This window comes from Falco punctatus, assembly GCF_963210335.1.
Source record: "Falco punctatus genome assembly, chromosome: 1".
NCBI classification, from domain to species: Eukaryota; Metazoa; Chordata; class Aves; order Falconiformes; family Falconidae; genus Falco; species Falco punctatus.
Genome location: NC_137580.1, coordinates 79,423,299 through 79,446,356, shown reverse-complemented (window position 1 = coordinate 79,446,356; position 23,058 = coordinate 79,423,299). Strand labels below are relative to the sequence as shown.

The window sequence follows — 23,058 nt, the reverse complement described above, 5'->3', positions numbered from 1 at the left end:
CGTGGCGGCGGGGCGGACCCGTACGTTCAGGCGCGCAGGGCCTGCGAAAGCGCTTTGCCCTCCGCGGGCTTAGGCGGCCGCTGGTGGGGCGGCCCCGCGGCCCCGGTGGAGGCACACCCGTGTGCTGCCGCGCTGCTGCTGTCCAGGGGCATTCCCAATCCAGCGCCGTGCTAACACCGCGCGAGCTTCCTAAAGTAACGCTTCCGATTTTGCAAATCAAATCTGCATCACCCATAATAAAGACACACGTTTTTTTCCTCCGGAGGCAAAGGTCTCAGCCCCACGGACTTGGTAAAGCTGGAAGTGCACCAGCTATCAATTATTTTAACAAAATTATCTGTCCATGTGACATTTAGAGAGATGAACTGTGGAACATCTCTATGGAAACAGTTTAGCTACAATGCATCCAAGAGGAACAACATCCCATACGATAATCACAAATGTAGCCTCGGGGGAAGCGCGTTTGATTCTAAAGGCAATGTGAGTCTACATGTTACATCATATATTCAGAAAAAAGGAAAACTAAGAAAAATGTTAAACCTTTGCAATGAACTGCCTGCACATAGAAAGCAAGAGCATGTACAATAAGGGACCCAGCATGAATCTACATCCTTTCAGGTGTCCAGGGATAGAGAAGGGTGTTGAGGTTTGGCTCAGAAGAATCTTGATACTGAGCAAAAATGTTTTCCAAAAATCCTTCCCCTGGTTTCATTTGGAAGAATGGGTCTCAGAGGAGCCCATCAGCAATCACTTCTCATTACTGTCCCTACCCCACTTGAGCTGATACCTGTTCCTCACTGTTCCATCTGTTCCTCACTATTTTTCAAACCACGCTGGTTTTGGAGCATTACTCTCCTCATTAACACACCAGTTGAAATTACACTGAGAGTAAGCAAGAAACTCTTCAAGTACGGACAGATTCCAATGCATTCACTTGTGCTGTTTGGTTTTATTGAAATCATAGGTTGTTGGAGGTGAAAAGTATATGGGAAAGGAAGTCCATGAATGCAGAGCATTTACTAAAATGGAAAATGACAACGTTCATATTTCAAATTTCAGAGCCTTTTATGAATATAACAAGTGTCCACTTCAAGAATGCCTTTTATTGCAAAACGCTCTACAGTCCACCACAGACAGTATTTTGTTCTTTGCTGAATCACAGCAATTTCTGCAGTCATAACTACAGTGGGAGGAACCAAACTGAGACATCTTGGAAAACTAAAAAGCCCAAGTATCTTTAAATCCCCTTTCCCTTAAAACTGACATGACTGACTGGAGCAAAAAGGAAGCGTTAGATGAAGAAACAGGAGATGTATTGCTTCAAAATAGAGAAGTGATACTGGCAAAAATTAATACCTAATCTGACATTTTGGAGCAAAAACATACTAGCTGCTAGGTAGCTTTTTTTGTATTAATAATAATATTGTTACCTGTGCAGTGTTACAAATGGTTTCCTCTGTGTTTTTCTTAAGTCCTCCAGCTGTGGTATTCACTATCCCCAAAGGCTGTACTTAGTCTAGGTTAAAGAAGGAAGATCACCTACAAAAGAAGCTGTAAAAAAGGAGTATGAATTATAATTCAGACGAGAAGGAAGAAACTGTACTTGGTAGGACAAAGAAGGATGCAAAGGAAGGCTATAGGAGATGCCATAGGGGAGGGCGATTTATGTGTAAACCCTATGAATAGGTGGTTTTGAGAACTTTCTGGTGAATTAGCGACTTTTTGTTATTTCCGCAAAAATGGGTTACTATTTGTCCTGGTTTCAGCTGGGATAGAGTTAATTTTCTTCGTAGTGGTGACAGGACACTGACATTTTTAGTTGTTGCTGGGTGATGTTTGCGGTAAATCAAGGACTTTTCAGTTCCTTGGGCCCTGCCAGCCAGAGGGCTGGGGGGGCACTGGAAGTTGGGAGGGGACACAGTCAGGGCAGGTGACCCGAACTGGCCAAAGGGATATTGCATACCATATGACATCATGCTGAGTGTATAAACTGGGGGAAGAAGGAGGAAGCGGGGAACATTTGACATTATGGTGTTTGTCTTCCCGAGTAACCATTGCGCGTGATGGAGCCCTCTGTCCTGGGGATGGCCGAAGACCTGCCTGCCCATGGTTTTTTGTTGTCTTCCCATCTTCAGAGATTTGAAAATGGAGCAGAGCATTTCAGTAACTGGATGGTGCTCTCTGAGGTTGCCAGCAGATGGCTCAGGGTGCAGGAGGTTGTGACTCGTGGTCACTGGCTCAGCCCACCCCTCTTCTGCAGGTTGGCCAGAGCCTGCCTGCTAGGAAGACTTCAGAGCCTTAGCTTGTCCAGCACCGTCCGCAGCACCCTGGGGGACAGTCCTTCACATAAATAGAAGTTGATCTGGTTTCTTCTACTAATGCAGGTATGGGTGGAGGTGAATTTCAGAAGTTAAACAATTGCAAAGAAAATAACTGCAAATCTGCAATTCAGCTCTTTGTTTACATTTTCAAACTATATTTAAGTTCCCCTCTTCCATTCATTGCTATTCTGCAATATCAGTTCTGATATTCCTGTGTTCCTAAACATAGGAAGGGATAACACTGGCCATGAAATATGGGTATATAAAGAAATTACATGAGAAGCTGAGTTTAATGGATGCAGATGGCAATACCACAGATGTAGTTTAGGGCAAGGAATAAATACAGAGTCTAACTGTCATTGCAGGCTAAATATAGGTAGGGAAATTGCAATAACGTAGGCCAGAATTTGGTTAGACAGCTAGCATTGTTCAGTCCATTCTTTAAAAAAATTGGTCTTGAATATTTTATGACCACAGAGGAAGTACCCTTTCAGCTTAGTAATACCCCTTAGTGCCCTGCTGCAGCTTTGGGTTAGTAATGGTTGCAGAAAGAGGAATACTACTCACCTGAACAAGAAGCATTTTTTTTGTCTTTCCTGAAGCACAAAATAAACATTTGTTTTCAAAAAAAGTCCATAGCCATTCCAGCCTTAACTATTTTGTGAAATCCAGAAGGGCACTGGAGCAGCATACCACAAGAGTTGAGAAAAGAATGTCTCTTGATATGTTAGTTTTAATTTTTTTTTTTAAATTAGAGGCAAAAGCCTGCTAAATTAACAAGATATTGAATCCTATTTAGTTGGATTCCTACCACCATCCATTCTGAAGAATGAATTCTCCCTTCTGAACATGAAAAATAAAGGAAATATTGCTATCATCACATTTAGAAAGCCTCAAAAAAAACCCTCAGCAGTCAACAGTGTACATCAGTGGGTTCAACACATTTTGATTTCAAGGCTACAAATGAAATAAGTGAAGATCAATTCTCCATATCCTTTTATAATTTCATCCAGATAGTCTTTAAACAGTTGCAGTAGGAGGTTTATATAGGTTCCAAAATTAAAATTTAAGAGAAATGTCATAGCAAGGGAAAGCTGTTAGTAACTGGAACGGACTGTGTTTCAGCACTGCTTTATTGTGATGGACAGGTCATGGTGCTGTCTACATGCAAGAACTGGGCATTGGAAAACAATTTTGGCAGCATGATATACTTCCAACAAAAGCAGCTGTGTGCCCATTAGCAATATAAAGTAAAATCCCCCCAAATAATTCAAAGACAATTGCATTTCTTATACTGCAATAAAAGCTTCATGCTGAATGATTTGCTGTCAAAGTCAGCAGTAAGTCAAAACAGAATCCAGGAGGTGTAACCCCCACCCACGCCCCTTTTTAAAAAAAAAATAATAAGTGAAGCCTATCTTAGAATTTAAAAACAATTTCTCCGTGGGTATGTGTAAATACGCACATGGGTGAAATCCTGCTGTCAGGCTGCAATACCCAGTTACCCTTATTTGCCCTGGGTTTAGCCATATAACTGATGATATTTTGCACTGGTATGAAATGGGGTATAGAAGGCCGTTCTCCTTGTGAGCCACGTGCAGTGTCCGTCGGTCAAATGGACTGGAAACCTGGTGCCTCTCACTAGTGACCTCTTTCAGAGGGACCCTCAGGCATCTAGGACTGGTCTAATAATGTTAGTCTCTGGCAACTTCTGTAAAGTATAAAAAAACATTAAGCAGCAGCAGCAGCCGCATCTTTACTGCCTTTACTGATGCACTTGTCTGGAGCTTTTTGAAATATTATTTTTTTGTTTGGGCTACGTCCCTTCGGTCAAGTTTGAACTTAAAAAAAAAAAAAAAAAAAGGAGATGTGGCCAGAAATAGTTCTTAAAATCCCTAACCCTTCAATAAATCAGATTTGGAAAAAGTAGGTGATATGAAGGCTCTTTCTGATAAGTCAAAAATGCTGAAATCATAACTTGATAATACACATTTAGACAAAAAGTAAAGAAAGGTGGCGGCCAGTGAACAAATTCACTCACAAATCTTTATAAATTCAGGTTGGACTCATCTGAAACACAAAAGAATTCCTTAACTGTCTATTCCCCTTAATATTAATCACGGAGAAGAAAATATCTCCATTAGCTTGAATTACAGTGAACGTGTACTTTTTTCAATAATATACAATTATTATTTTGTACTTAGACTGTGCAAGGAGTCAGAAGTCAGAGCTCTGCTAGCATCTCACGGCTTAACTCTGCACAAGCCCTTAACGTCTCTGCCTCAACTTTTCCAGCTGTGTGTGACTATGCTATGCCTCATTTTGGAAAGCACAAGTAGGAAACACTGCTGAGCTGTTTAATAGCACGTTAATAGCATTTGAAAAGCCACTCTATGTTTTTTCATTTAACATCACAAGAACATATGATTCCCAAAAGTTCTAAAATCCAGGGGGTGGTGTGTCTGTGTATTTTAAATTATAAAATAAAATAAACCCCCACCAAACAAAACCAAAACCGTGGAGAATAATTTCTTCAGTATGTTTGCATGCAGTGCACTAGATGGCCCTCAGGAGTTAGAAATGGATGGAATGCACTTTTGGAAGGCACGTAATTCACAGGACTTCTCATTACAGAATTTAAAATAGAAGTTGCTGGGTTTTAGTTTGGTGGTTTTTTTTTTTTGTTGTTTGATTATTTTTGTTTTTTAATAACATGAGGTTCATGCGAGTTTACAGCAGTTCACATGCAAACCACCTCTCAGTACAGTTAGCTTCAAACAGTATTTAGCTTGCAATGAAATTCCTAAATGTGAACCATACTTAAAACTGAAATATGTGCTAGAATACTTTAAGAACATCATCTTTTACTAAGCTATTTTCATTAACCTAAGGAGTTTACCAGAAGGATGGATGTGTCAACTTGAATAGGTAAGAGATTTTATATTTTTATAGTTATATATATATACACACAATGTGCACTTATTCTATCTTTGTTTCTTTGAAAAGATATATAATCACTGTCATTTTATTTGAAAAAGTATAGCTAGATCCTATTTATGGCTTCACAAGAGTGAAGAGAATTAACAGTCTTTCATCTTTAACTTGTGTTTATGAATCATGTGAACTATAGTCATAATCAACTATGGAAATCTGGCACTGCTAATATATTTTTTATTAGTGAATATGTACATAATTAACTAATAGTTACATATATATATAGTTATATATAACATGAGGCTTAGTGAAGACAAAAAAAATTGATAATAATCTGGCTTTGAGAAACTTTTCTTTCATGCTGGAACACAGCTAGCTGAGATTGCAAATTGAGCCTGTATTGCATGATTTTGGTGTTTAATTTATACCGTAATGAGAAAGTGAAAAACATTGTGACAAATTTCTACATGCATACTGTCTCGCCTAGAACTTCTATCTCTTAAAAACAGAGCGCCACAGGTGCCATATATGAGTAATGAAATACTACTGTTTTCTTTTAGCAGTTTGCAAAGGAGATGCTTCAGATCTTTTAGACGACAAGTCAGTAAACTTTGCTTACGCAGCTGGCTCCATTCATTCTCTGAAGCCAGTCACTTCCCCTGTGGTTGCTGATAAGAATTTTACAGCTTGAGAAGGTGGAGTGTCAGTATCCTTAGTGCTAAACATTTTCCCAGGCATATCAGTAACCTCTGTCCAACACTCATGCTGGAAGCTGTTTGGAAAAGGAGAAATAGAAATTGGGGAAGGGAAATCATGCATCATCATCATCATCCTGGCTGGGACATACAGAAGACTTTATGCTGCATTCATCATGTGGATTCACTGGAGAAATGACCACCTTTGTTCAGCCAAGTAAAATCAAAAACTTGTTTATTTGCTGCCTGTGCTCCCCACGGGTGCTGAGGGTCTGGACTTGCAGGCGCCCAAGGGCAAGGAGGAATCTGCTAGTGGGCACTGCATGTGTGATCTACCTGGGATTCCTTGTCAGTCAAGTGGGTCACGTTTTGCCCCAGCACAAAGGAGGACACCAGAAGATCAGTTCCAGAAGTCTCCAAGATGCAGCCCAAACTCCTTTTCTGGGCATCCCACTGGATGGCACCCTGTCACCACCGAACTTCCAGGAACCCCAGTTTGGTAGCAATGGGACCTTGCTGCCACCCAATGTAGTTTATATCACCCTGAGGTCCAAGCGCAGCAAGCCTGCTAACATCAGAGGCACGGTGAAGCCAAAGCGCAGGAAGAAACATGCAACCCCTTTGTCCTATGGGCAGCATTTTCCAAAAGCTGCTTTTTTGGGCCGGGAAGAGGCCACTGGCCATCGGCTGGGGAGGGCCACGCATGCTGCGGGCACAACGGGAGCAGCTCTGGGAGCAAGAAAGCGCCAGCTGGATGAATACAGGCATAAAGGAACAGCAATCAGGGAGAGGGGGCACCACAGACCTGGGGGGATTTCTGGAGCTATAAAAAAGGCACAGCCCCAGCCTGAGGAAAGCAACATCAGGATTTACAGCGAGAGCTCTCCCCCATGGCTGAGCAAAGATGACATCCTGCACATGCGCATGCTGGCGGATTCCCAGATAAAGAAAATCCAAGAAGTACCTTCTCGCAAAGCAGTCCTGGTAGTATTTGCAAGAGGTCCCAGCACCACAGGAACTGCTTGTAATCAGGGACACTGTGGCATCGTCAAAAGACCCCTCGACATGAGCGAGGTATTTGCCTTTCATTTGGATAGGATCTTGGGGCTAAACAGGAGCTTACCTTCTGTAAGCAGGAGATTGGAGTTCTTCCAAGGTAATGCATTCCTACCGTTTTCAGCTTGCAGGTGGGGTGCCAAGGTTTCCTTCCCCCTCCCACATTAACAATGGGGCAACAGCCACCACCTTTAACTCCTGTGAGCCTGACAACTAACCCCGTTGTTACAGGGAAATCAAGCTGGTATCTGCGCATAACTTCTGCAGAGCAATTATCCTGCCCGAAGGACGTAGTACCCCAGAGTTTAGCTCAAATACCACTGAGCTGCTGGAGGCGGTAACAGTTTCCCTTCCACGAAAGTCAAAAGAGGAGAAGAAAAAAAAAAAAAAATAGGAGTCATCCATAGATTGCATGATGTTGTACAGATTGCCTGAAGTGAAACCAGTAAAAAATTCCAGAATACCCTCTGATTCCATGGGCAGTTCTGTTTTTTAAAAGGTTTTCGCATTGTTTAGAATTGACTTTAATAAAGTATTGTTGTCTCAAACAGGTGGTAGGAAAGGGGAGGTTTTGTATTTAGTCAGATAACCTACTCTGAGAGGTAGGGGACCTTCCTGCTGAAGTTTGTTGCTACTTGCATGGCACTAATACATCTGGAAACTGTAACATTTTTAAAAAGTGCTTCCCTCTCCCCTGGTAATTAAAAAAATCCAAACTACATTTCCATGCATCTTGCTGTACATTTTGAGGTTCACTACACACATCTATATCTTATGCAGACAAATATACACATTAAATATCTCAATATGCCTGTTACAAGATTGGTATAAAGTTTTCAATTAAAAATTCAATTTTTAAACTTAGTGAATTTAAAGGTAGATTTCAGACATGTAATTGAGTTAGAGGTCTACTTCTAGCATTGCTATCTTGTTAAATGTCTTTAGCCTAACTGCTATTTTTGTACAGTCACAAATCACAATCCAAAAGGATTACGTTGCATTTCAATGAATCATTGCTGTTCATTTCTTGCTGCTGAAATTAGCTTAAACCAAACAGTTATATACCAGTCTGAGTTTCTGGAAAAAAAAAAAAAAAAGTGCAAGAATGACTTTCTAAAGTCTGACAGCAGGAAGATGACCCAGTGATCTTCAATTTCTTCCTGCTTTGTAAACCTTCCCTTTGGCAGCCTGTACAACAATGTGAATGAATCTCTAGGAACAACATTTTAGAGGCTTCTGAATATTATTCATACTTGCAGAGCATGGAAGATACATTGTGCCTGGTTTATTTTTAGGATTGAGCTTTATTGCTATAGGGCTGTCATAAGGCATTAAGGTATTTCAGTTAGAGGATCTGTGCACAGTGTGGCTGTGGAGATGACAGACTGCAAGCCTCTGAAAACTGCTATTAGGCTAATTGTCCATTGTGTTGCTTAATGCCTGTCACCTTCCAGTATATTTTGGACTGTCTGGGACAGAGTGTCATTCTGCCCTCTTTAGTTTTCTTTTCCTCATAACTGGCTATATTCCTATAGTAAAAAGAGTGTTGCTAGGTGATGAGAAGGAAAAATAACATTGTTTTGGTCTCCCTTCATTTTTTCCAGCTAAAAGAGGAACGGAGCATTTGGAACAGTTATTGTACATTTTCTCTCTCCGTTTCTTTAGCCTGGAAATATGCTGGACCTCAGATGCCCAACATCTAACATCTGCTTGAGCTCACTACTATTTACATGCTTGTGTTTGGCATAATCTGGAAGACATCTATGTTGAGAAAATAAGCAAAAAAATAACCTTAGAAATAATATGAACAATTAGTGAGCTCATTTCTATAACCCATTTGCACTGTAAAGTTTTTTACATGGTAGCTTGCGTGACTTATGGTTATTCATATGGGAAAGCAAGCAGTGCAGGATTAGAGATTGGGCATGTGTATATGAATGTACACAATTTCTGGGCTGACATCTCTCTCACTCCACAACACATCCCTTTAGCTTGCCTCAGTTGTGATGTGATCTAACAGGACATGTTTGATGTAGCATTAAAATCTTAAAAAATGGACTTTTCAAAACTGTCATTCATTTTGTCCAAAGCATTTTCAAAGAACTACTTAGTAAATCCCTGTATAGGTTCTGTTTCCCCTATTCCCACAAATCCCTCACTGATTTTTTTTTTTGAAGTCTAGCAAAATACTGTATGCAAGTCCTCTGTCTGCTGCCCTTGCCTCCCCTAGTCAGTTAGAAACCTTTCTGAGTGTTAACTGATGTTTTTTATGGCTTATCTTATTTTTCCATCAGATGGAAAAATCAGGCGTGATAACTTTCTCTCATATTTTTGCAACGAGTTGGTGGAACATAAAAAGCCTGAGCAGTACTGGTGGGTAAAGCCGTTTCCAGTTCAGTATTCTAGTCTCAAAGAGCATGATTCTGAGCATATGCAAACAGCCATTTGTTACTCCTATTGCTACCTACAAGGTGTAAAAAATGTTAAGAGCTCCAAAATACCTATAAGCAAAGAAGGATAAGCCTGTAAACCATCAAGAAATAACCATAAAAATATGTCTACTGTGAAGAAAATGGAGGCTGACTGTTTGTGTCAGAGTTTTGGGATGGTCACATTAATATCACAGGATTGAGAATCTTCCTTATTTCATCATCCTATCCTGAGGAACAGAAAAGGCATAAGTGACCTTGCTTGGTGTCACAACCACACCTTAATTTACACAGAAGTTAAATGACTGCACATATTGCCCCTAACTCAGCAGCACCACTTGCACCTTGGGATGATGCCACTGTTTGTCAGGGCTTGAGCTACAACTGCAGTAACTGCCAGGCTGGAGCAGGCTCGCTTCTGTGTTGCAGCTGACAGCTGTAGGGACCTCCTTGAACCATAGGAACAAGGCTGAGCTCTTCATCCACCTCTTGGTACAAAATACACGGCTATCGCCACACAGTTTTATTGTGCCGCTTGCTGAGAGCCTAAATTACTGCATGCTGGCAACCACTGCTCTTCCCCCCTGGTTTCTGTTGTCATAAGTTTGGCTAAATGTTTTACTCTGGGCAGAGAATAACAGCACAGCTGTAATCAATTCACTGGGGCTTTTTTAAGCTCAAGATTGAACCCACTATTTGCCCAGAACCACTTCTATTTCATAAAACATGCAAGAAACTCTTCCTTTGAGTAACGTCTTTCATGGTTGGTTTAGTGCAAATAGATGAACGACATGATAGATGGTTCCGCTGTTGTACTTGTCCTTTTGCTTCCCCAGCCTCCACGTGATGATAAAGGAGTTTCATAGGTTTTCCTGTGTTACACCCTGCACCGTCAGCCTGCCCTTGCCATCCCACCAAAACTTGTGGAAAAGCAGTCAAAGATATTATGAATTGCTAATGTCAGGGCAAAGAATAAGAAAAATCTAACACTGCCTTATGCATTCAAAATGCTCTAAAATGTTTCAATTTATCCATCATGTTTTCTGTCAAATAACAAAACAACTTACACCAGCATTGTAGCTCTCAGAGGGGTACCAGAGGGCATATTTCCAGTATTCTGTTGGGTAGAGAAGTTAAAGTATAATAAAGAATGCAGCCCATAGTCTAGAGAGCAACTAATGCACATTTCATGCATTCCTTAATACTGACATCCAGCAATAAGCAAAGGATAGAAACATGCAAATAAGGTGCAGAGGGAAAAAAAGTAAATGGCCTAACTTCTCTGCTTTCTGCTTCTGTCCCTTATCTATTCCCCCCCAACTCTATCTTAAACTCTAAAGTAATGGTCTGCATGTCGGTCCCTCTCATCTTTCCACACTAAATTACCCTCTCCTGCTAATACCTGGGCAACTAAACTGTTTCTTTCAAACGTGGCAGTAGTAAGCTGTGCTGTTTTACAGTGAATGAGTTTGAAAAAGGGTGTTAATTACTTCATGAAAAGTTTGGTCTTTAATAATGCGCTCAGGGGCATGTTTAAAAATATTTTCTTTCGAGAAAGGTGGAAAAAATGCTGTAGGTAGAAGTTAGAGCACAAGATGGAAGAGTAACATTTGCCAGAGCATCTCTGGGGTTCAGCAGCATACAGACCACTTGCACAGTGATGTGGATCCATAAGGTGACGCTGCTGAAGAAGCCATGCAGCAATGCATTACCTAATGTGCATGGAGCAGTCCGAGCACTTTGAGATAGTCTCATCTCAGCATCCTGAGGTTTCACCTTGTTAGTTTATTCAACTTCAAATATCCTGAGCCAGTAACTCCTAATGGCCTAAGCAATGTCTAGAAATATTTTGACTTTTAAAAGTTTATAGGAATTACTAGGAAGCTAGTTTCCACAAAAAATTTTGAAAAAAACCTTTCCTATACCATTTTGGAGACCATTTTTAGATAGTAAAGTAGCTATATAGATCTAAAATGGCAGATGAAAGCGAAATTAAGTCAGCCAGCTTTGGGTGAGATTCAGTGCGATGCTGCTACAGCAGCAGCAAAGCAGTAGTTCTTTGTGTTAATGAATAAAGCTGATTAGGAAAGAAGCACATTCAGAACACACTGGACTTATTCTGAAGTGTGCTGAACCTCCTCAGTTCTGGCTGTATGAGGCTGAAGCTGATTATTAGCCAGGCCTGCCTCCTCACCATTCAGTTAGCTTCAGTCCCCTTCTCTCGAGGTTTGAATCAGGAGAGCTCAACTGATTTCAGCAGGGTCACACCAATTCATCCAGCTATGAATCGGACCCCTAATATGCTTTATTTCAGCATCATGTTTTTCCAGCAAGTGTCAAAAATTCAAGTCACTGCTCTTCACTGAAGCTGCTGCTTCATATTCCTGTAATTCAATTTCTATTACAGAGTTTAAAGATTTTATTTTGGCTCATCTTTTCTGCTCCCATTTCCTCTGAAATGCAAACATTTCCTGTATTTAGCCTTGGTCTTTTAAAAATGTTTTTGTCGCTTAATGGAAACTGGCAAGCTATTATTCATATTTTTCAAGTATTTATATTACTATTGTTTATCATGTAGGTAGACAGGAGATGTTTGTTTTGTTAGAAGACAGTTTACATATTTGGTTTGTGGAAGAATTTGTGAATAGTTACATTACGTAAGCTGTTATTGGAGAGATAAAAATAATGGGTCAGACTTGGTCCTGAAGAAAGCTGTCCTTTTTTTGTGATAATTCCCAATGTTTATTTCTCAGACAGGTTTGGAAAAGAAGTTTAGCCAACAGTTGACCCAAGTAGGCTAAAGTCATCTACAGTGTAGCTCATGCAGCCAGAGCAAGAGAATGGCTAGGATTTCCCAAATTAATTTCCTAAATACTTATGCAGGCCCCTCAGTAGAGAAGCTGATTTTCGGGAGTGCTCAGCACTCTTTTCGGTGGAGGAAAGTGTGGAGCATGGTGCTGATATAGTACTGGTTCCAGTGAAAGGGAAATTGCCATTCCTAGTGGAAGGACACTTTCTCTAAGGAAAGATTGGGCGACTGGGAGGGTGGTTAAAGAGGTGGTGGAGCTGCATGCTGGGTTGGCTTGAGACAGGTGTGCAATGGTTTGGACTTTACGTTCATTGGCTTTCAAGATGAAATAAATAAACTGTAAAGCTTTTTACAGATTCCAGCACTTGCTATTTAGTAAATAGCAGCTTTGTGGTTAAACTGTTTCTCCTTTCAGTACCCTAGACATATTTTGGTCTTCTGTCTACATCCAAAATTATAAAGGACTTCTTTGTTTTAGTGTAAGTATAATCACAGTAAATCCTGGGTGCTGGACAGTTTAAGGCAGCATCAAAATTGTATCAACAGTGAAAAGGAGAGTCCCGCTTTCCCAAGAAGATAGATTTGCCCGTTACCTGATATTGGGGGAAATTCTTTATCAGTTTTTATACAGGGAAAGCTAATTTTAAATTCTTTGCTGAAACTTCTTCCCACTAAGAACTCTGGACACTCGAATTCACCAAAGCTAAGGCTCTTGACTTAGTTTCAGGAAGAGCAGAATATTCTTTACACAGAAGAACTAAAGAATTTGGTCAAAATACCAGCTATACAAGACAGATCTCATATTATGTCTGGGTAAAAAAAAATCTTGTCAAGGTGTTTATTCGTGTTAAACTCTAGTATTCTCATATGTCATTTCAGAGCTGTGAAATCATATATTATAGGTCTAAAATACATAAGATAAAATATATCAACTTTGAGTAAAGTATTTGTAGTGTTTCTATGCCCATTATGCAGAAAAAAATAGTTTGACAAATTCTCAGCTCTTGAAAGTCATCAGCCATTCACTGAGAATTACACCATTGATTCACAGTGGCTTTATAGCTCCTTAACCTACCTATAAACTTTTTAATAGTTTGGTTTAGTACACTATTTTGTACATTAATCTCTTGCTTCAGACAAAGAAAGCCTTCTGTACACTGAAGGTGTTTGTAATGTCTATGCTTCTTCCATTTCTGTGGTGGCTGGTTTTAGATGTCAAGTAAGACCACGTTAACCAAAGGATATCAAGTTCTTAGTCTCTCTGGTCATTTTTCCTGCCCCATCTGCAAAGGGGCATAATTATTGATACTTAAGCAATGTCTAAGGAATGATGAAGTAAGTCTACAGTATCGCACTACTCTGATGATCTGTCTTTCCTTTCTCAGATGGTCAAGCCTGTCCTGTTATTCTCTGGGATTCCTCACTGATCCCAACAGATAATCGTACCCATTCTTCAGTGAGATTGACCTGGGGGCAGTATCAGCAGCTATTGAAGCAGAAGTGCTGGCAGAATGGTAAAGTTCCTAAAGCTGAGTGGGGCTGTACTGACATCCATCATCACGAGTGGTCCAAGATGGCACTCTTTGATTTTCTTCTGCAGGTAAAACATTTACTGAATGCAACAATCTACCTCAAAAGTCATGTGAGCGCACATAGGACTCCTAGAAAAGTAATTCTTGTTTATTTCATTTTCTGAAACGAGGAAGAGCTGTAGTTGCACCGTTTGGACTTGTTTCTGGTTGTTTCTTATGATTAAAATATCCAAGATGCAATTTATAATCAGAGAAAGAGAGCAGGAACTTAACTGACTCATTTTGTAAAAAAGGAAGCAAAGGCTTTTGCCTTGTTTTGCTTCATCTTGAGGCAGGCACACTGACTCCTTGGTTCTCCCAACATAGCTCCTGACTATGTTCACAACTGTACATCTTTTTACTGTGTGGTTCTTCCTGCACCTCCCCAGTGCCCAGAGGTAATTCAGGTGGTTTTGGTCAGCTGAAAGCTGGATCAAGGTAACAACTGTAGTGACTATTTTTTCCTTCTTTTTAAAAACCTAGCCAGTGACTTTGTAAGGAGAGTGGAACTGCAACTGATGAACCATATGGCTGCTGTTCTTCAATTAGGTATTGCATATAATCATTGGCTCTGCAAATAACACCAAACTAGGGCTCTGCCCAGCGGTATCTTGTGTGGCTAAAGTTATAGCAATTACGCAGTAGAATACCGATACATTCCATGTATTAATAAGAGTGAACAAAACCACCTGGTTGGAAGCCAATTTTATGGCTTCCTGAGATATGGCACTACTTCCACTTGTCCTTGCCTACCAGGCAAGTTGAGGTGACTGAGCTTCCTGCAGCACTTACTGGTTTATTTAAAACTGCAGCAAGCACTAGTTTTGTGCACTGTGTTTGGTTGTTCATATAATTCAGCTTTTAATAGAGTTACATTACTTCAAATATAAAAATCATGACTTGGCTTACACAGAGCCTAACCACATCCTTCTCAGTCTGGTTCAAGGACAAACTGATGTTTCCATTTTTTTGGGGTTACATTTTTGCAGACTTGTTACATTAAAAAGAGCATTCAATTCTTCTCTGAAAATAGATCATCACTTGACTAATGACTCCATCTTTAATCCCCCTATAAGCAAGTATAAAGGCATGTGTGGATTATTCTGATGCTTAACATAGTAATGCCCCTGCAGGAACAGTAGAGATTGCATCAGAGTTAATGTATTCATGCCATTGTTTTCTTGTTGACCAGTTTAAAAGTTCTCATGAGTTGTGTTGATTTTGAATTTTAAGGTCTTTAAGGCAAATTTCTAATCTTCATAGCAGAAGTGCTATTACCCAGAAGGACCAGTCAATTAAAGTAAAATACAACAAGACTGAACTGTATCAGCAGGATTGAACTTTACATGACAAAGAAACAAATTATTCCTACAACAGTAGCTGTTATCAGAGTGATTTATAGCTCCACTTGCCTACCAGACAAGAACATGCATTCCAGAAAGTGAGTGAAAGTAGGTCTTACCATTCTTAAAGATTAAAATTTTATCTGGGAGCTCTCAGACTTCACTTTAAAGTTTATCAGCAGTAGAACATGAAGGCTATAAGACAAAAAAATGCCAAGAAGGGGTTCTGAGTTTAAGAAAACAACAATCGGTGCTTCATGAGTCATTCAGAAATAAAGAATAATGGTAAAAAGTATTCTCTAGTAAATATACTGCCTTCAAAAGGAGTTTGGTGCCCATAATAGATGTTCCTAATCTCTAGTTTCAAATGCTATGAAACATAGGAGCAGGCTGAGAAATGCTTATAGCTGACCTCCACTTGCCTTCTGCAAGAACTCAAGTAAAATAAGGACATTAAATTTAAAATGGCTTCTTTAATTTTGGGAATTCGGACCTCTCATGTACATAAATACATGACAAAAAGCAATGCTAAACTATTAATCTTGCAGCATCAATTCCAGAGTGTCCCATCATTCTGTTTTAACACTGGAATTGTGACATTATGAAGAGGCTGTCTGTAAGAACATGATCTCCTCATCTATTTAATGCATGTAATGAAGTTTGGTGTGAATTAATTAGGGCTGTACACCAAAGGAGTCTGTCTAGAAGGACTCTGCTTCACTTTTTGCAAAGCCTTACGGTGAGTTGAACGAGGGATCCCATCAACTAGAACACCACAAGCAAGAGGGGCTACAGTGCCAGAAGGTGCTGAATGCTGCAAATGAGAGATGAATGTGTTCTTTTCCTCAGAATTTTCACATTTGAAAATAAACGCTGCCACCAAGACTGATGGCAATGGTGCTATAAACTTAAGAAAAAAACCCCAAACAACCCTCAGATTTCCATTTGATGAACAAAATCAGGAGGGTTTTTTTTTTAACAGCCAGCATAGGTCTACATCAGAAGAGTCCTAACAGTTCATTTCACTAGAGTGTCACAAAAATAAAACTAAGTTTAGAAGGCTGATGTGAACATTAATGTTTTTATGCTTAGAGCAGTTTGAAGAGTTAGTTGTATACAACAAAAAAGGACCAAAAAATAATGTTTACTTTTCATAAGTTACTTACTAAGCCCTAGATGCAGCAGGCCAGACTCCCAGTCTGTAAGCTTCTGCCAGAAGGGTCAGGGCTGCACCCTGGAAAGACGAGCAGAGCCAAGGGCAAGCCCCACAGCATCAGGGCAGGCAGCCCAGCAGGAAGGATGGTGCAAGCCATAGGTCCCATGGAGAGCACAGCAAGCATCAGGCACAGGCAAGGCAGTGAGCCAGCTCCAAGGCGAACAAACAGAAACTCCAAGCAGCAATTCAGGAGCAGGACAAGCAGCCAATTCACCCCCCAAAAGGGCTTAGAGGAAGGCTGCGGTGAGTTTAAATAGGGTTTGGGGCCCAATGGATGGAGGGGGCATGTGTGTGGGTCCCAGGTGGGGCTGTTTAGGGCAATTAAGGCCTATTTGTGCACTCAGGCTGCTGGCAATGTTATGTATTTACTCTCTTCTAGTCAATAGGGGTAGAAGCACTTTCAAGGAGTTTTATCCTTGCTGTATTACGTGGTTATCCTAGAATGGCATCCTTTGCTCTGGGGTTGCTTCGTTCTGGTCATTGTTTGTGCAAAGGAACATAAACAACTAAGTCAGAAGAGATGCTTCATGTTATACACCACTAAAGTTAGACCAGATGCATTCTTTCCAGCTAAGTGCTGTACAATGAATATGCAAGGGTTCACATGGGGAAGAAAATAGCCTAGACCATCATATTGTTAGAGTATATGCCACAATGCAACTCAGAGAGGCTTCTCTGTGATTGTAAATGTGTTTTTTAGCTTCCAATGGTTTGCTGTGCCCCTTACTAATCTTTTCAATTAGTTTGCATAGTATTTGTCTAGCAGGTCGCGCAAAAGGAGACCCTCTGTGTGTGTCAGGCTGTGCCATTTCTATTGTTCTCCAGCAGAGAAAATGTAAAAAACCTACAGCCTTCTGCAAAGAATAGAATTGTATTCACCATCTTGTTATTGCAGTTACACAGTGGTATTGTTCCATTATTTTCAAAGAGTTTCTACTGACATAACAAATACAATGGATAAAATATTACACTTTCTAAGAAATTGCTTCTAACAGTACATGAAGTGTGGGGACCAGGTCTTCAATGCCGTTTCATGGCTGACTTTACTGGTACTTGTCCTGAGCTTGCTGTCCTGTCAGCTGTGTTAGCGAGCGCTGTCTTACAGTGGCACGTTGCCCCCAATACTTTGGTATCGTTTTCACTTGGCACTCTGCTGTGCTTTGTTTTAGATATATAATCGACTAGACAGAAACTGCTGTGGATTCAAACCTCTCAAGGAGGATTCCTGCATGCAGCAAGGACTGAAGTCGAAATGTAGTGACCAGGACGCTGTTGACCTGACACACATAGTTCAGAGAAGGCATGACCGAAGGCACTTGACCTTTATAGACAATAAGGGTTTCTTTGACAGAAACGAGGACAATCTTGACTTCAAAATACTACAAGGAATCAATGAGTAAGTTTTAAGTTATTAAATTTGTAAAGGCGTTGATAATTTCTTCCAGATTGAGCATGAGACACTAAATTATGGGAATAGGTATCATCGGTCCAAGACATTTACAGGGTGTGTCTAAAAATGTGTGAGTAATCCCACTACATTTACTAATTGTAAAGATACAATTAACATGCATATGATTAGGCATGCATGGACATCATTGTTGAGTCTCAGTCTGTATCAATAGAGTTGATTGCTAAACCACAACATAAATATTGCAATTCAGAGTGATGGCAAAGCTGATGAATGTGTTTGTGCTTTTCCAGATTCCCTCAATCTGCAGTTTCAGTGCTGAAGAGCCAGCGTTTACGTGAGAAGCTGCTCCAGTCTTTGTTCCTTGACAAAATATACTGGGAGAGCCAAGGAGGCAGAAAAGGAATTGAAAAGCTTATTGATGTAATCGAAAGGAGGTCCAAAATTCTTCTTACTTATATAAATGCACATGGAGCCAAAGTATTGCCCATGAATGAATGAAGCAGCCTTGTTTCTGTCTGAGAGACAGTCTTTAAAAAAATTTGTATGAGGCAAAACTGACAGTAAAATTGATTTAATTCATAGGGTAATTTAATTTTTATTTTCTGCAAACTTTCAAGTTTATTTTAAAATAAGAAATCTTACATGGTTTAAAAGCAACATTTGAATGTCTGTTGCAGCTTAAGACAGTGCAGTCTCTTCTATGTCACCGGTGAAATGAAATGAAAAATAACCAAATGGTACAATAATGTAGTAGTATGTAGGTACCATAACTCCTTCTGTTAAACTGTTTGAAAATTAGCAACAGGATTTTCAGTACCTCAGGCTGGATTACTCTTACTTCCCTCACTCAAGTCAGTAAAATTTTTATTGCAAATTTAAATAGGAACAGAGATTTGTAAGCACTTAATACATTGATGAAAACTGCCATTGCCATCTACCTGATGAAACATATCTAGTACAGGAATTTGTCTTTTTGATTATGAGTACTAAAATGCCAGCATTTCCAAAGACTTATTTTGTTTTATTTTATTTTGATCTTTTGAAATCTGCAGACTAAATTCATCTCTTTTAAATGCAGGGGTGTTTACACTGGACATGAAGTAAAAACAGAGTGAGGTGAACATGGCTTTAACAATAATAATTAATTTGACAAATACAGTTTATAACCTGTCCAGTATGGAGTGCAATTCATCATGAGTCACTTGTTACAATGTACTGTTTTCAGTACAGGTTGTTTTGATGTGTGGGTGGATAATCTGATATTTTCTGTCTATTCCTTAATGGGCCATTACTCACTGAATCATCCTTTATTATCACTATTTTAAAAAAAAGAAATTCAGCTTTAGCATTTTATGCATATGCTGCTAAAGAAATGTATGTTTAATTTTTGCAACATTCCTGACAAGAATTTTTTTAGAATATTATCAAAAAGCAGACCTACTAAGGACATGAATGTTGTTAAACTCAGTACAGAAAATGTTTGTGCTGCGTGCGTAGCCCCAGCCGGCAATTCAGGCTCTGGTTTTCCATTCGGATTGACCCTGCAGGGGCAATACCCCAAGTATTCCCACAGGTAAGGTTGTTGGAGAAGACTAGATAAGTGCTTTGGATTCTTAACCTTCACCTGCTCCAGAAATAAAATACCAGCTGATATAGTTTATCATGTTATATACCTTCTACCCATCAGTTTAGAAAGACTCTTACCACCTTTCTAGAGAAGTATCTATTATCTTCTTGCTGCAAGGTAATGACAGAAGTTGAATACTTTCATAGCTACTCTTGTCTTCAGGTATAGTATAGAAATACAGGGTGTATAAGATTTTTACAAGTTTTTGAAAGTGCTTGTGTAATGTATTAATGAGAAACTAAAATGTTTCATGTTGATGTTAATGTGGATGGGTGAATTTAACGTTTTAAATAACTACAATTCCACTGCAGCTAAACCAGATTTTCTTTCTTAGTGTCAGAACAGCTGGTAACAATAATCTCATTAGTAGAAGAAATAGATCTCATTATAAGCAGCATTAAAGATGCTTAGTAAAATTTTAAGAGCTTGGCCATCTAAATAATCTTTTATTTTATTCTGTCATCAAAGGGCAGATAAATTTGTAAAAACTTCCTAAAACTTAGCTATTGCCTTGAGAGGACACGTTTTAGAGTGCCTTGAAATTTTTAATAGCACCAAAGTGGAATTTTATAGGATTTGCATATTATCACTTTCTTAAAATGTTGTGACTTGTTAGCCAAGTAATTTCTACCACAGAAACAAAAATATTACTGTAGTTTGCACTGTGAACAGAACCTAGAGAAGGAAATAATCCTCTGGATCCAATTCACATGGAATTCCTGTTGCAGTGAATTTCACTCTTTGATGACCATTGCGATCAATTTGTCTCATTTCCTAGCTGATCTCACAGCTTTCTTCCTGGTAGATCTGTTCAAATGGATTAGCACACACTGCTGGGATTGAGAGAAAAGCATGACTCTCAGCTGCGCTGAACTTGGTTCTGAGGGCCAAGTGGAGATACAAGAGTGCACCTGATCATGAAGAAAAGTCCCATGAGAACTCTGTCTTCTAAATACTCCTCCTCTATCTTTAGCCTGCACATCCTGATGCCAAGTCATTGCCTCACATTGCCCAGTTGTATTTTTTCCCACAATTGACTCATTGCCCGAGAAAGAAATCAGAAGTCAGGATTTTTTTATCTTTTTAAGTTATGTCCTTTATTTTTATGGTGATAACTCTATGTATGCTTTTCCATTTCTTCTGGACTTAACTAGTGTTTCCCTGAGCATGATACGTGCTTTTTTTATTTTCCTGGCAGTTCAGTGCCAGCTTTTAAAGCAGCAATGTAATTGCCAGCTAGTAAGTAGTTGCCCTGAAGCTGACCTGGAGCAATGCCTCTCAGGAGTCCTGAGTTTGAGGTTTGAGTAGCCATGATGCTGTGCAGTACTTAAAAATTTGACCAAGCATGAAAAGCGTAACTGTAAAGAATAGACCTCCTGGGGACAAATCCTGCAAATGAATGGTGTTTTTTACTTAGGAAATGAATGGTGTTTTTTACTAGACAGTTTTGGTGTCAGAGGCGTACAGATCAAGTTGTCATTAGAGCTAATCTGCAGGGCAAAACAGTATTTAGGTTTATGTAGAAAGTACAGGGGAAAGAACAGGTGTGTCTCCCTGTACTGTCCAGTACGGACCAGAGAGGCAGATAAAGGCACTGTCTTCTCAGAACTGCTGCAGGGACCAGCAAGTCCAGAGCAGACGGCCAAGGCAGACTGGGCTGTGCCATTGCTGCACACATCACACGTTCCAAGGGCAAAGGAGTACTTCTTTCTCTGAAAGTCTGAATTTGTGCCTAGGGCAAGGCTGAGTGCATCCTGCCGTCACCTTGCCACGGTGCCTGAGCATTGCACTGAGTGCAGCTGGAGGCCTTGCTTTGTGTGCACTGCCAACATGCCACATCGCTTCTGCATACAAACACGCTCCTAAGTCTTCGGGAAAGTCAGGAGAGGGTGTGCGAGACTGGGCAGTGGGGCAGCACTGTAAATTGCTTCTAAGTCTCTAATGGTGATAACAAACTTCAGAAAATGCCTTTTCTCCATATCCTGTTGCTGTGGAGCTTGGTACTTGAACCCAGTATTGTTAATAATGCAAAGTCTGATTGCGATAGTGCTTATGAGTACACACCAGCCAAATGCCAGATTTTTTTACAGAAATGAAGAATTCTGTACTTTTGGAGTGCATTTGCATAAATGCTCCAGTAAAAAATACAAAAGAAGCACTTTTCAGAGCTTGGTTATTCACTGCTGTTACATTGGAGGTATCTGCTCTCCCTTCAGTAACAGGAGTAAGGTTTGTTGGGAGAGCAGTCGGTGTCCTTTTAAACAAGTGTGACATTGGACTGACATTCCTGCTGTAGCCTAAGTAATATTAACCAAGAGGAAGAAGCCTTACTCTACCTCTGGTGGAGACTGACAGAAAGCCAAGAAACTGCACTGTACTCATCTTTGCTGGGTTGTCTTCCATTTAGGGGCATATGGGCTCAGGCAGAGGTTGATGTCGTGCATTGCTGGGAAGGGTGTAACCAGCGGCAACAGTCCAAAACCTGTGGGTGGGAAAAGACGATTATGTCATTCTTGAGTCTGCCTGAAAGCCAGACCACATGAAATGGAATTACTAAGAAAGTCAAGAGAGTTTGCTGATTTCATAACATTGGAAGACAGAGCTTAAAATAAGTAGCACAGGCACAGATGCCTTAAAATTCCTCGGGAGCCTGCCAGCAAGTCAATAATCTCAAATGTTTCAGAAGCTGAGGACACAAAAACTTCTGTGGAGCACTGTGAGAGCAGTTTCCTTCTTTTTTTGTGTGTTTATTCTATAATGCACTATATAAAAAAAAAAGATAAATTCCAGTTTCAAACAAGCCAATACAGATTTAGGGTACATTAAGGGACAACCTTCCAGTAGCAATTCTGGGAACACTTTCATGCATGTGTGGGTATGTGAACACAAACATACATGTATATGTATATATACCTTGACTTGTTTCTGTAAAATGGTCAGTTTGGCTAATAAAGAGTTGTTTATTCAATTTGCTGTTTACATGTAAAATTGTATTTGTGAGCCTAAGTCCAATTTTGGATATACACAAGTTGAAGATTAAACAAAACATTATTATGGATGAAAGCTTTGTTCTCAAAGGATTAACTCTTCCCTTGCTAACACATTGATGTAACCTTAAAAGTTTTCTACTTACAATTGTAGAGAAAAACTGCAATATGTTTGTATCTGAGCTAAACTGCCAGAGTGGTATCAACTCAGATATATTTACTGAGTTTTATAATAGGTATTGAATTTCCATTTTCTTTTGGAATTTGTGCAGTTTATTTGTCCTCATATTAGAAACAGTAAAAGCATTAGTGCAAGTAATGAGGTATTTGAATCTCTGCTGCTATTGTCATATAATGTCCAGGAATACACACAATCTTAATCAGATTTTCACTTCAGATCTCTAAGTTGCAATACCAAAGCTGTAATACATATTAATGTAATATGCGTCTCATTAGATACTGTTTAGAAAGAACTATGGCCTTGAAACTGCTTCTTCACAGAAACAATCCAAGCCAGATTATGAACCTCTTCCTGTGGAAATATTTTCTAGCCGTTTACTCACGAGACTTGTAACTCTTTCTCACTGAGCTGGGTCACTGTAGCTGTGGAGCTTCTGGTCACTGCAGCATCAGTGTGTGCTGCCTTCTTTAGCCATTCT

General features: G+C 39.8%; 1 protein-coding gene across 2 annotated transcripts; it reads left to right on the top strand.

Annotated features, from left to right (window-relative positions):
- Positions 1-13: 13 nt before the first annotated feature.
- GASK1B (golgi associated kinase 1B) lies at positions 14-22,774 on the top strand. Of its 2 annotated transcripts, none has more exons than XM_080373765.1 (5): positions 14-5,249; positions 5,819-7,106; positions 13,630-13,844; positions 17,544-17,770; positions 18,076-22,774. In XM_080373765.1, the coding sequence occupies exons 2-5, from the start codon at positions 6,113-6,115 to the stop codon at positions 18,281-18,283; spliced, it is 1,644 nt and encodes a 547-aa protein (XP_080229891.1). In that variant the 5' UTR covers positions 14-5,249; positions 5,819-6,112; the 3' UTR covers positions 18,284-22,774. The 2 variants fall into 2 exon arrangements, with proteins under 2 accessions (XP_080229891.1, XP_080229890.1); XM_080373764.1 differs by having other exon boundaries at positions 5,816-7,106.
- Positions 22,775-23,058: the final 284 nt, after the last annotated feature.